The sequence below is a fragment of the Epinephelus moara genome, chromosome 23, assembly GCF_006386435.1.
Source record: "Epinephelus moara isolate mb chromosome 23, YSFRI_EMoa_1.0, whole genome shotgun sequence".
In the NCBI taxonomy this organism is placed as follows: Eukaryota; Metazoa; Chordata; class Actinopteri; order Perciformes; family Serranidae; genus Epinephelus; species Epinephelus moara.
This window is the reverse complement of record NC_065528.1, coordinates 5,397,857-5,412,821: the sequence shown is the minus strand read 5'-3', so window position 1 is coordinate 5,412,821 and position 14,965 is coordinate 5,397,857. Positions and strand designations below refer to the sequence as shown.

Below are 14,965 nucleotides of genomic sequence, written 5' to 3'. Positions count from 1 at the left end.
GCAAAAACATGATCTTTTCCTAACCATAACCAAGTGTTTTTTGTGTTCCTTATCCGTTGCGAGGGTCATAAGGACAGAGGGATGTCGTATGCTGTAAAGCCCTGTGAGGCAAATTGTGATTTGTGATATTGGGCTTTATAAATAAAATTGATTGATTTAAACCTAACCACACATTAACCACAGTGTTGTTGAAATGTAAAGTTTTAATGTATCCTCTACAAAATAATGTATGTAACATATCTGTCCATCCACCATCCCCTCCACCTAGTGATGACACTCATATACTACGTCTCTTTAGAAACACTGATATGATATATATAAAATATAAAACAACATTCTCTTCAGGCGACTGGGCAGGAAACAAATAACAAAACTAGTCTGCTGTTTGCATTTAAAGTCAAAATCAATAACAAATGAAATGCATCATTAATTGTTAAGTGACAATAACTATCAACATCTGCATACATTCACAAGAGCATTACACACTTACAAGGTGTGAGCTGCTCTGGCAAAAATAGACCCATCACATAAAGATACACTGTGTTCGTGTTCACAGTGGACATTGGTACAACAATTACAGCGGCAGTAAAATGTCTCTGTCAGCCATAACAGAGCAGTGTGCAATGCAACCACATCTAGAAGGCACTGTAGGTTTTCTGAAATCTTCCTGGAGCTGCCTCAACATCTGCATATGTTTTGAGGTTTTGCAGCACTCTCAAAAATCAAGAGGGTTTATTTAGCATGCATACTAATTTTCTTAAATATAATTATGGATACAAGTATCCAACTAAGACACAGTTTCAAATGTAGCCCCAACACGCCAACATGCTAACAACGTCCTCCTGCACTCACCAGTGTTGAAGCCTCTGCCCAGAGCTGGCCAGGGTCGATGGTTCTTCCACAGGTTCCCCAGGTACCAGTCACTCTGGTTCTCCACCAGACCAAGAACCTGCTGACCTGAGCACAGCAAACACAACAACATTACTGCTTTTTATCACATTCTCTACTGTACATCTACTAATTTTCTCTGCACCCTCCATATATATAAATATAATATGCTGTAGAGGGGTATCATTATCCACTTTCTTGAATGTATTATTTTGTAGGTATGTATTGGGTCCAGGTGATTTGGCTGAGGCAACGCAATCGTTTTCAGAAAACATTTGAATTTTATTTCATTGTTGCATATCTTAAATTTGTGGTGTTCAAGGCATTATTCTATGATGAAACATTTTGACTTCTTTTGGTATACACACTGCCATCAACTTAGCCTGTCTGCTTTCATATCAGCTAATGATTTTCTTTTTCTCTTTTGGCTTTCACATATTTTCACATATTTTCAAACACATTGTACACCCAGGAAAGGCTGTGGACTTGTTGCTTAAAATCAAATGTGAACATTTGAAGGACAATGCTATGGCCTATCCAAGTTAGTTTTAATGAAAGAGTTCTGTCTGCCTTGAGAGAAATAGAACAGAAATACAACTGGATAACATAGGCCTAACAAACCACATAACGTTCCATTACTTTAGGAAAAACAACTGATAGACCTGAAATTCTCTAATAACAGCCAATATGCACATAATAAGTCTCAAATAGCTGGGGCGTGGCCAGCACAGACAAATAAAGGCCAGTTCAGTCAGGACCACTTTAGTCAATTTCCACTTGCATTACGCCTCTGTTCTGGGCCTTTGCCTTTCCTCAGGCCTACGTGGAAAGCCTTAAACCAGAGAGAGCAAACATCTCTGCCCTTCCACGAGCATACGAGGAAAACCTGAGGCAGAGAGAGCAAACCTCCCTGCCCTTCCATGTGCCTAAATGGAAAGCCAAAGGAAGGTAGAGCAGCAGCAAAGACCCCTGGGAACAGAACAGAGCAGCATCAAAGACAAACAGAAATGACACTGATAAGCCAGACACAACATGAAAAGGAGGAGCTGGGGTGGAGGCGAGTTGCAAAGCTGCTTGCAGAAGAAGCAGCAACAGTAGGCAGGCCAAAGCAGTTTAAACAGGGTGCCCTGAATGAGATTTACCCATTGGTTGCATAGAAAGAAACCATGTGATCTATCAGCTGACTCCCTTCCATCAACCAGCTGCTCCATCAGAGATCATCTGATGTAGCTGGGATGTGAGCCAAGCTTGACATCATTGACATGACTAAGGCTGTGCTCAATTTGTTAAAACACAGCATAATGCACATTTCCACATCCAAAGTCCATCAGTACACCAACATAGTCATGTCATTCTCAACAGTTTTCTCCTTCTCCTTTAAAAGAATTGTCCAGAGCTCGACTGATATTAACATTTTACAGAAATATCAGCATGTATATCACTCAATAAATATAAACTGCAGTCAAAGAAAGGGTTATATGAAGACAGTGTATCTATTAAATAGTTTGTCCACCAGAAAACACTGTAAGATTTTTTCTCAACTGTTAAATGTCACCACTGTTGGGCTACACAGTTTTCAAATGATTTCTCATTGCTTGCTTGCCTTTTATTTTTATTAGTGTTGAGCTACAGTCATTGAGAGGCAACACTTGTGAGAACGGTGAGAATATAACATACCTTTTAAATCAATAACAAAAAATAAATGTAATAAATATAATGTGTCCAAACTGACTTACAATGCAGTGAAAAGGAATAAAGGCATGTCCCAAATCAGCCCAGTTACCAAAAGCAAATGTTGGCATTGTAGGGACCCATGGCAGTTTTTACAGCAGGGATGTCTTTTTAATGGGACATCCATGCGTTTCCTGCCTGGATAGTGCCCCCAAAACTGGGTATTTCAAGCCAAAATATGATCTTTTAGTAATCATAACCAAGTACTTTCTGTGCCTAAATCTAACCAGATGTTAACCACAGCACTGTTGAAATGTTAAGTTTTAAAGTACATAATAACATACAAATGTAACATATCCATGGTTTGCAGAAACGGATGTCAATACTTTTTCTGGCGATTGGGTTGCTCAAATATGAGCCAAATAAAGCATGGTTCTTTTTGCAGTTGTGGTAAATAAAAACCAGTATTTGAGAATTTATGGCAATTTTAGGATAGCAGCTTTAAAAACTAATTATGAGCTTAACAACAACAACAACAACAACCACACACGCATGCACACACGCGCGCACGCATGCACACACACACACACACACACACACACACACACACACACACACACACACACAAAATTAGTATTTTTTGCTGGTTTTATCTTGAGATAAGCAGATAAGGAGATAATTGAGTCATGATCTCCAGCTAAGCAGCTGTTGTTGGCTTTCCTACAGTTTGGACTGTGTGCAGACAGAAATAGAGGTCGGAGAGGGATCAGTGGCTGACACTTCAGGGTCAACTGGTTCAACGGCGAGCCAGCAGAAACATAATCCCTTCATAAAGTGGGCTTTTATGTCTGAGTCAACGACAAACCAGGAGAGAACTTTGACTGCCACCTTACAAATGACACACCGCTGCCGTGAGAGGAGGTGCAAATCGAATTCAACGCTCAACAATACAATGAATTTAAAGTTTTTAAGTCACTAGACAAAAGGTATAGAGAGGACAGAGGAGGAGGCAGAATCAAATGAAGAGGAGAGATCCAGGAGATGAAGGGAGGAGAGGGGAGGGGATGTTACGTGGGCTTTAGGGCGAGAGATTATGGAAGGCAAGCTGGGTAGAGATAAAGGTCGAGGAGATAGGCATTAAGGAGGAGATAGGAGTCTGGAGAGCGGGCATGGGTGTAGCAGTGGCAGCTTTAATGAAGGCTGTAAGGAAGATTAATGAGAGCTTATTGGAGCAGGCAGCAGAGAGCAGGCAGCCCCCTTTAGAAAGGTTGCAAAACAAAGAACAAAGACCTGCCATCAAGGTGATGACTGAGAGGGACAATTAGAGCTCAAAACAAAACAGTGCCCTTTTTACCGGGACAAGCGTCTCAGGTGGTTTCACTTTGGTTTGGGTTCATCAGAAAAAGTGCCTGTTAGCTTAATCTGATCACCAGCTGAGGTAGGGAAGAAAATTTCCACTGCAAATCCCTCCTGTTTATATTCTACTCCATACACTCATTAAGGTTAACAATTTTGATTTCAATTAAGCAATGAACTGGTGTAATTAATTACAGTTAATGACAATTTAATCATGTTAGATATAATGAGAAACACACACCGGGACTGTATTAAACACCAGCACAATCACAAGGATTTTTTTTTTTTTACTTTTTACTACTTTCAAAAATCCAGGTTGAATAATAAATTTAACAGTTAATTAATTAATTATTAGTTAATTACAACTTGTTTCTTAGTTTTTTTTTAGCTTTGCCTTTTGTTACCATTCGTTATGACATTGTTGTTTTCACCATGTTAATTGCTGTGATATTGAAATGTGGTGATATTGCTGCAACCCCCCCCACCTACTATATGGCCTCCATTTCTTTGATACTCAAGCAGGACAAAGACCCACTCGAACCAGGTTCATACAGACCCATCAGCCTTCTCGATGTTGACTCCAAGCTATTGGCAAAGACACTGGCCCTCAGGCTGGAGAGAGTTCTCTCGTCAGTGATCTCACAAGATCAAACCGGATTTATTAAAAACAGATTTTTATTTTCAAATACCCGTAGACTTCTCAATATCATAGAGAAGCCCAGACCCAACAATCCCAGAGATAGTGATATCAATGGATGCCGAGAAAGCTTTTGATAGGGTCGAGTGGGGTTTTTTGTTTACTGCAAAGAAAACATTTGGTTTTGGTGAACGATTCATTTCCTGGGTCAAACTCCTGTATAAGGCTCCCCAAGCATATGTCCTGACTAACAACATCCGTTCAGACCCTTTTCCTCTTCACAGAGGGACTAGGCAGGGCTGCCCACTTTCCCTCCTGCTGTTCGCCCTGTTTATTGAGCCCCTAGCAATTGCATTACGATCTTCTGGTCAATTTCAGGGTGTACACAGGAGAGGTAGAGAACATAGGGCTTCCCTATACGCAGATGATCTGCTCTTATATGTTCAAAGTCTGGTTGAGTCAATCCCACACATCTTGTCCCTATTGAAGGAATTTAGTAGAGTTTCTGGATATAAGCTCAACCTCTCTAAGAGTGAGCTATTTCCAATCAACATGCCTGCTCAGAGAATATCCTACTCCCAATTTCCATTCAAGGTAGTACAGGGCTCATTTAAACACCTGGGGGTGACGGTTGACAGAACATACTCAGACCTGTTCAAGCTGAACTTTAAGACACTCTTGGAATGTACAGTTAGAGACCTTGGGAGATGGTCTCACCTCCCCCTGACCCTGGCAGGAAAAGTGAATATTGTAAAAATGAATGTCCTTCCAAGGTTTATGTTTCTGTTCCAATGTATTCCCATTGTTGTTCTCCCCCCTCCCTATACCTCACGACTACATCCAACAGAACCCCGTAGTGGCTCAGTCGCTGCAGATCTGGACCAAGATGAGACACAGTCTTAGTTGGCGGGAGGGATGCCTTTTGGCTCCCCTGTCTCCAAACCATCACTTTGTCCCATCGCTGGAAAGTAACACATTCCAACGATGGTCTGGTAATGGGATCAGTAGAATGAGGGACTTGTACATGGATGGTTTATTTCCCACCTTTGATCAGTTATGTAAAAGATTTAACCTACCACCATCACATTTCTTTGCTTATCTTCAGATCCGGAGCTACATCCAGTCCAACACAGTCACATTCCCAAATATTCCTGATCCTATTCAATTGGATGTATTATTTTCTGTTGACCCCACGACTAGAGGAGTGATATCGTTCATTTATAACCAATTATCTGCACAGGCAGAGATCACTTTAGAGCATCTAAAAACTGCTTGGGAGGAAGATTTCGGTTTAGAATTGTCAAACGACCAAGAAGGCACAGAGGAATGTCCATACCTCCTCCATATGTGCTAGACATGGCCTTATACAGTTTAAGGTGCTGCATAGAGCCCATCTCTCCAAAGTAAAAATTAGTAAAATGTACCCCGATACAGATCCACTATGCGACCGATGCAAGGTCCACCCAGCCACATTGGCACACATGTTTTGGTCATGCCCAAAGCTGTCACAGTTCTGGACCTCAATATTCAAGATCTTTTCGGACTGCTTTGGGCATGTGCTAGACCCGGACCCTGTGTTGGCTATCTTTGGAGTGGCAGGGGAGAACAGTCCCCTCAGGGGGTCTAATCTAATTGTGGCCCTTATTAGCCCGTAGGCTGATTTTGTTAAACTGGAAACAGGCAAACCCACCATCTTACACAATGTGGAGGAGAGATGCTATGCAACACCTTGCATTGGAAAAGCTCAGATTTACCCTTCGGGGCTCTGAAGAGAGTTTCCACAAGACTTGGCGATAAGCTAGTTGCTGGGTAGCCTACTAACTCTTATTGCCTTTTTTCAACTACTTCCTACCATGTAAACTGTACGGTTCTACTCTTACAAATGAATGAATGACTCATAGTAAAGGATTGATGTATAGGTAACACTGTGGTTATTTTTATAAATTGCTTCTTTTTTTTTTTTTGGTTTGTTGATTATTTTTTTTATTTATTTATTTCTTCTTTTTTTTCTTTTTTGTTTATATTTCTTGTCTGTGTGCTGTTTTTTTTTTTTTTCACTTTCTTGTGGGTTGTCATGTGAATGTTCTATGTGGGATGAAAAACAAAAAATAAACCAGGCCGGAAGGCTTTTGAAACTTGAAAAAAAGATACTGCTACAACAACAGATAGGTAGGTTGGCTGGTAGGTTGGTCAGTAGGTTAGTTGGGAACCTTTGAGCACCCTTAGGAGTTTGAAAGGTTCTGGGTGCAACCATTAAACCATAGAAGATGATTCACAAAGCATGAGCAGTCAGACACTCTTACAGGTAGGTTGGTTGGTAGGTAGGTTGGTCGGTAAGTTAGTTGGTAAGGTTGTTGGCAGGCTGGTTAGTAGGTAGGTAAGTTGGCAGATTGGTCATTAAGTTGGTCAACAGGTTGGTTGAATGGGTGGTCTGTAGATTGGCTGGTAGGTTGGTAGATTGGTCGGTAAGTTGGTTGATCGATCACATAGTAGTTAGGTTGGTAGGTTGGCCGGTAGACTGGTCAATAGACCGGTGATAGGTTGGTCAGTAGACTGGGCAGTAGGTTGGTTAGTAGGATGGTCAGAAAAGTTGGTCGGTAAGTTGGTCAGTAGACTGGTCGGTAAATTGACTGGTACGTCAGTTGGTAGATTGGAAAGTTGGTTGGCAAGCTGGTTGGTCAGTAGATTGTTTGGTAATATGGTTGGTAGGTTAGTAGATCAGCAGGTTTGTTAGGAAACCTTGGAGTATAAAAAGGTTCGGGTACCCCCTTAGCACCCTTAGAAGGTGGAAAAGTTCTGGATGGAACCCCCAGAGAGGGCTCTGGGTAAAACCATTAAACCAAAGAGGAATTCTCTGGAGAACCTCTCATAGAGGGTTCCTGGTGGAACCTCTATGGGAATCACAGATGGTTATAGGTACGACCCTTGGTATAGGGCTCTAGGTAAAACCTCTGGAAACCATTCCAGGTTTAAACCTTTATAAAATGTCCACCTTGCGTGGACTTTTTCTCTCTTTATACTATGTCAGCTGCTCTCAGCGTCAAATACTGCCAAGGTTGTGTTTACATTGGCGTTATCTGAAAGCCCAACGTGTCTCTTAAAGATGCTAAATGTGCCTTTGTCATTGATGTCACACGCTGTGGGGCATGACAAAGCCCAAGTATTTGAGGACCTTGGATTGAAAATGGGCCGCATTGACCAACAGGTGATAAAATAAAAGTATTATACTTCTGTTTTTAAATGTTGTAGCTATACAAATGAAGTTTAATTCAGTTAAACTGCATTGACTGGGGCGTCGGTGGCTTGGTGGTAGAGCAGGCGCCCCATGTACAAGGCTGTTGCCGCAGCGGCCCGGGTTCGAATCCAGCCTGTGGCCCTTTGCTGCATGTCACTCCCTCTCTCTCTCCCCCTTTCACACTTGTCTGTCCTATCAATTAAAGGCTTAAAAATGCCCAAAAAATATCTTTAAAAAAAAAAAAAAACTGCATTGACTGACATTTTCTAGCTACTTGAGGGCAGTGAAACTAGGCAAAAACCTATCATACCTTATTAAGTTGTTACACAGGACATGTCAGCAAACAGTTGCTTATATATACATTCAGCAGACCCAGAGCAACATTATCATTCATTTAGGGTTGTGTTTGTGTTCCACCTGATGAGGGTAAGTCCAATATTACCTCTCTTTTAGCTCTGGTTTTGGCTTCAACCAACTCTTAAACTGCAAAATTCTCCACTAGCTTCACCAGCATGAGTGAGTAGGTAGTGTAAGGTGGGTTCATCTGGTTTTCCACCGAAAACAACTGCCCTCTGCTAAATATGAGGTTAAAGAGGACGGAAATTGAAGGCTAAAGAAAAAAAAATAAAACAATAAGCTGAATGAGGCTAAAACTCTCTATAGAGCTGAAGCAAACTGCAAAATTGGTGATAATTCTATGAGGCTTTGTAACTACAAAAAAACCTTTCACATTAACACTTACTTAAACTTTTAAACCAGAACTAAACCATTAATCCTTTCTCCTTTCACTAAAAGTGGCACTGTTTATGTTCCACAGTAGAAAAATGCACAAAGAAACCTGTTGATGCCGTTATAAATAACAAAAATGCTGTTTAAAAAATGCTTTCAAATGACCACAAAGTGTTAACACATTAAGCTTACCAGACCTGCCTTTCTTTAAAAAAATCTTTGACTTAATCCAAACATCTACAATGAGAAAAACTGAGGAGCAATTGACCGTGAACGCTCAACCATCGTTTTTCTCAAAAACAGTCAAATACTGGGTTCCAAGTCAGACAGCCATGACCGGCAAGAAAAAGGAAACTAAATCAATACAGCTCTGCTCTGTTTCGACAAAAAGAATGAAAAAATGAACAGCTCTGGTTTAGAATATCTTAAAGAAAATAGTCCATCAAAGCAAGGCGATTCTTCACACTGTTTTCTATATTCAAACCAAGCTGTCAGCCACAGCCACTGCATCAGCTTTAAGAATCTTCCAAACAGATTCATTCACATCACGCTGTTTAGTCGCTATTGATCGTGTAATTTACCGACTGGCTATCTGGCCTGCGAGCCCCTAAAGGATTAAAGCCAATACCTGCTATTCAGCGATTACAGTCTGGTTAGAATATATTATAGTGTTGGGCATAATAGTATGCGTGCATGTCCCACTAAGCAAAGTCCTCACACAGCAAACCTCAGGCCATCTAAAATCTATTTCCCAGCATGCAGGTGGCTGAGGGGGGAGTGAGCAGTTCTTAAATTAGCTGTGGAGAGGTACAAGGAGATCAGTGGGAGTTTTTCCTGCTGAGTCAGTGGTGCTGATACAAGTAAAGATGAATGCCAAGGTCAGCAGGCCCAACATACTCTCTTCACTACACCATTTCATCCTCCTTCTGCACCTCACATGGAGCTTTGATTAAAAATCTCATCAAGAGATACATTCAACTAATTAGAAATGAGAAATCTCTTCAGCTTTTGTTCATGTGGACGTTGTTTTTCGAAGTCACTGACACATTCCATAGCAGGGCTGGGCAATGAGTGGAATCCAGAGTGGCCAGAAGAAAATGTAGGCATTTTACTTTTTTGAAAACCATGGATACGTTACATTTGTACATTTTATGCATATCATCTTAACATTTCTTAAGTGACATAGTGCAGCTGGTTGGAACCTTTTGTGGCGTTATGATACACCACCAGTTGGCACCTATCACGGCAGTACCTGTCGCTGATGTATGAAATGCCACAGGACAGCGTTAGTTTGAAACGAAGGAAGGAATCCCATATTGTATTTCGAGTTAAAATATAGTTGGATTGATTAATCAACGTGTCTTCATTAATATGTACCTTGCCTCAAATACGCCCACTCAACTGGTCGGATTAAAGTACTGAGCTTGGCGCATCTCTGCACTTTTTTTTTCTTTAGCTTTTTTCGCTTGTCTTTCCATTTTTGCTTACTTTCTTTTGCCGTCCTTCCTTCTAGCTATACTGTTTATGCTTTAACCAGTTACACTCTTACACTCGGTTCCCACATAACTCTTTCTTGCTCACGATCAAAGTTATTTTATACTTTTAAGTTTTGCTTATCTGTCTTGAGTTTTTCTTTTGTTTCCTGTGCCTTCAGTAACATCATACTTGAAGTGACAAAGCCAGGCGATTTCAACATTTTTATACGCGTTAATAATAACTTTGATAATAACATCAAACGGCCAACGAGATTGTTTTCAACCTTATTATAAGCGAGTAGCCATAGCCCAATAGAGACCTGCAACTCCATCAAAGATTCATGGGATCCAGCGGCTGCCAACCACTTGTCAAAGTGTCCACAGAGCAGGGGCTCTTTTGCCGAACCAAGAGACTTTCCGCCGCCTAAAATCGCCGACTTGCGAGGACCACCTAAAGTACACTGCCTTCAGGCTCCACCGCCCCTCACTGCTGTGTTCCAGTTTGTATCACCCTTCTGGAAGGCCGCGAAGTGAAGCCGGGAGTCGCCAGCGGCAAGAAACGTCCGGCTGAGTCATCTCTTCTAAAAGTAGGCAAAATCTCCCGCACCTGATGCAGCCGCTGTGTTGTGATGTCGAATAGGAGACTTAGGCGGCGGTCTTAGAGCAAAATAAAAATGTTAATCTGGTCTGAAAACGTAGTTAGAGAACTAACATCACTCTCACTGGTGAATGCACAAACAGTGGGCACCTTCATAAGAACAAATAATTATAAAATAAACATTTCGTCCTTCTGAACACTATTTTACTCTCAAAAGAGTGCCAGTAATGGCAATTTACATGGCAGATCTGTATGCTGCAGCAGAAATAACAACAAAACAAAGCAATTTAATTTCAGTTAGACTTGAAATTGCCCAGATACTGCACAGCAGGATCTGGGTTCAAATTCCATCTCAGACAGTATGGCATTTTTAGTCACACTTTATCATCAATTATGTTTTTGTCCGCAAATAACAGATTAACCTTTTCCCAGCAGGCAATGTAACTTAAGAACTAGCACGAAAAAGCACGGCCGTTAGTAATGGTGTCAACAGTTCTGTTCAAATGTCCGAGCAAACCATGACAGTGTGAAAGTGAGCCAGCACCCTGACCTGCGGCAGCTAAATAGAATTCATCCACAATTTAGAGCAGTGATTTCGTACAGTACTTTGACATGTCATAATGACACCATACAAGGCAAACAGGCCAATAAGGAGGCTGGTCAGTCAGAGCTAACATGATGAGGAGAGTCACCATCTCTGTTCCGGTGCCCTTGAACGCCAAGTGATCAACTAAAGAGCATTTCTGTCATGAGGTTTGAACTGCTGAAAAGGAGAGAAACGATGTCTCATGCACTTAGAAAACTGCAATACACTTAAGTGTTCCTAATTCAAGGACAGGTAGTTGGTAGGTTATACTGCCAAAGCATCATCTACCATTAGCTCTGTTGATCGCAGAAGGCGGGGGATTGTGGTAAGGCATTATGTTTCCCTGCTCTACACAATGAAGTGTAGGATGTTGTCATGGTGACCACTTCTGACATTAGGGCGGATGCCATTTTGCATATTAAGTGCAAAAGCAGGACAGGTTTGGATTGAGTTGATATCTGATCATCTTTTTGGAAAATGTAATAAGAACAACATTCAGAAACATCATGCATTAAACCCTGCAATGTTCCAGCTCTCAACATTTTCCCAGCTGATCTGGATGATTTAGGGAGTAAACTTGGATAAAATCTGAAGGGTGTGACTACCTTTTAATACCCACAATATGGAAGGATTAGGTTTTATGGGGAAGCAGCTTTAGAGACAGTTTTCATAATTCAACACTTTTTAGGTTCTTAACGTCTTGCTGATACCCCGGAGACAACCTACAGAGATATCTCTCATCTGGAAAGCCTTCCATCATCAATCACACAATTTCCCATGTCCTTCCCCTTGTTCCTCTCTCCTATCTTTGCTGCTGATGTGATTTTAACATTTAGAAAGTGACTGTGCCTGGGAAGCTAAGAAACAGCCAACAGGCACCTGACAGAATGGGTAATTCCTGTTTGTATACACTTAGAAATAAAAGGTGCTAACTAGAGACATATAGGTTTCTATGGCTTGTCCCCATAGGAGAACCCTTTTTGGTTCCTGGTAGACCCTGTTATGTGTTTTATCACACAACACAATGCCACAAATATCAAACGTTTTGAGGGAGCATGCTGTTGGCATGCCTGACTGCAGGAATGTCCACCAGAGTTGATGCCAGTAGTTGTTTTTTCAATTTAAGATGAAAATGGTTCTTCTTAAACCCCTTAATCTTACAAAGAGCCCTTGAAGAACCTTTTCTTCAAAAAAGGGTTCTTCAGAAGCAAATGATTCTCTGGGTAAAGCCTCAGCCCTTCAGAAAGAACCCTTTTTTGTTAAGTGTGTAGAAAGTGGGTTTTGGAAGCTGAGACATTTCAGTGCTACTGTTCTGCACAGCTGTTACTTAATGGTGCCTTAGTCTTTCTAGTGTCAACAGTCTTTAGTGGCTCTGACCTCCATTTTCACTGCACAGCACAGCGGTTGGCTCATGGTTAATCTACCTTGTCTGTCAGAAAGAAGTAAAGAAAAGGGAACCACCACATGTACCTGCTGCTTTTACGATGGTGTTTACAACTCTCTCTGAATAAACCTTTACAACGTTACCTTAGACTGGCTGGAGATCTGTCTTTACTGGTTAGATCCATACTTTCATATTTGACATCAGTAGCAATTCTTTTGGAAATCAAACATAATAAAGCTGCAAAGTTTATCCTGAAGTTGGTGCTGAAAGCCATGCAATTATTAAAATCAAAGGGTGAGCTGGGGACATTACGAGATATCTTGTGGTCAAAGTTCATCTTTAGATATCCCCTACTTGTCCTAAAGTTTGCACAACAGGAAGCTTGTGGAGTGCCTGAAATGAGAAGGGATCACATTATGAAGCTTAAATGTGCCCACAAGGCAACGCTCTCATGAGATTTTAAGGGGAGACGCTACAGGTGAAAAGGGTAAAACCTTTAACCAACTGATATCACCATGCAACTTCTCTAATTCATTACTTACACTAAGACTATTATTTTTGTGTTTTCAGAAATGTTATGCTTAAATGTGCAAATAAGGCATTGTCTAATTAAATGTGTGTTTGCATACATTTCCACAACAAATATCTGATAGAAGACAAGTTGTGGAAGTTGAATAGCCGAATAGGCTCAAAATTGACAGATGTATGAAAAAATTAGGTTTTCACCTCAACAATAACATTTCTGTAACTCAGTCTGTACATGTATACTTAGATATTATATACACACATCTGTCAGTATGAATAAGATTACATTAAAGAATCAGGAAAAAGGCCATGTACATGGCCTTTAGTGAGAGAAGGTGGAAAGTTTTTCACTTTCTACACTCCTCTCAATTGGCTGCTTTTTTACACATTACTCTCCTGTCATGCTTGAGGTCTAAAATATGTGTAGGCCGTTTGAATTGTAAGTCAAGGTTTGTGAGCTGAGGCTCACAGGATCATGTTGCATGAGGTCAAGCCGTGTACCGCTCCTCTTCCAATGTGCCACAACAGCTGTAGCGCCCACCCACCCGCCACCACCCGGCAGAAGCACCTTTTGATTATAATCTTGACATTCCTGGACACAAATGGCATTTTAAGTGGTCTAAAGCATTGACGTCAATCGGTCAGCTCAGTTAATCTGTTTTCCTTTTTCTGTGCATGTTTCTTGTCTTTACACAATTGGTATCTGACTTACTGAAAAGGTAGAGGAGAATAGGGTTTTTATTTTCCAGCACACTACCTCACACTACCTCAAGTGGCACATTGTAGAAATCTTCACCCTCACTAACTCTACAGGACAAGGATGATTTCAACAAATTAAGTTTTGAAATTGCATTTCGGGAAAGTGAAATGTTAATTCATCAAATTCATCCCATCCAAACATAAAAGCAGAGCAGAATGAATTGGGTGTTTGGACCTCACTTTGATGTGTCTCCTTTTGAAATTCAGATATTTTGTTTTCTCATCTTTTCACTTTTATAATTGCCTTTCCATCTCAAAAATGATTGATGATGTCCACAGGTTTTATGCCTCCATGCTGGCGAAAACTGTGGCTGGAGGCATTATGTTTTCTGGTTGTCCGTCCGTCTGTCCATCCATCCTTCCATCCTTCCATTTGTCCATCCATCCTTCCATCCATCCATCCATCCATCCATCCATCCATCCATCCATCCATCCATCCATCCCATTTTCGTGAACAGGATATCTCAAGAACGCCTTAAGTAAATGTACCTAAATTCATCACAAATGTCCACTTGGACTCAACAATTAACTTTTTAGATTTTGGTGGTTCATGATATGCTGCAGTTTCAGTGTACCATATATGTATATATACATATATATGCAGAGCGGAGAGGGGATATATGCAGAGGTTGTGGGATATATGGATGCTTCAAAACCCAACTCCTAGCCCAGTGTTCCAACATCAACAGACAGCAACTGCTATTACAACTAGAGATTGATGAGGTACAACAAACATGCTACAGCAAGGGGCAGTCAGAGCAACAGGTCAAAGTGGGGATGTGATCATCAACCCCATGCTCCAGGATTAGGTACCAAGCCCCAACAAGCCCTTATGACACAGATGAGCAAATGACCTGAGACTGAAAATCATGGATAAGCTGGAAACCCAGCAACCCCGAAGCCGATTATCAAGGCTAAATGACAAAGTACATTCTGAAAGTCTGCTAAGTAATGTAAATGCAGCACTATATAGTATCCCTATTAGGACCATAACTAACTTTAACTATGATCTCTTCTTGAACAAGAATGCTCTGTGGAGTAGTTCCAGTTCAAACTGTGCAAGGTCACTGACAGATTATTTAGTGGAAAGTGAGGTACAGTACTACAATTTAGCAATCTGCC

The 14,965-nt window shown here is 41.0% G+C and overlaps 1 protein-coding gene across 1 annotated transcript in view; it reads right to left on the bottom strand.

Annotated features, from left to right (window-relative positions):
• The window catches only part of large1 (LARGE xylosyl- and glucuronyltransferase 1), a 161,803-nt gene that overhangs the window by 38,530 nt on the left and 108,308 nt on the right, over positions 1 to 14,965 (bottom strand). Inside the window, exon 7 of the mRNA XM_050035982.1 lies at positions 853 to 957. Coding sequence (XP_049891939.1) covers positions 853 to 957 — 105 coding nt within the window. The remainder of the gene's footprint in view (positions 1 to 852; positions 958 to 14,965) is intronic.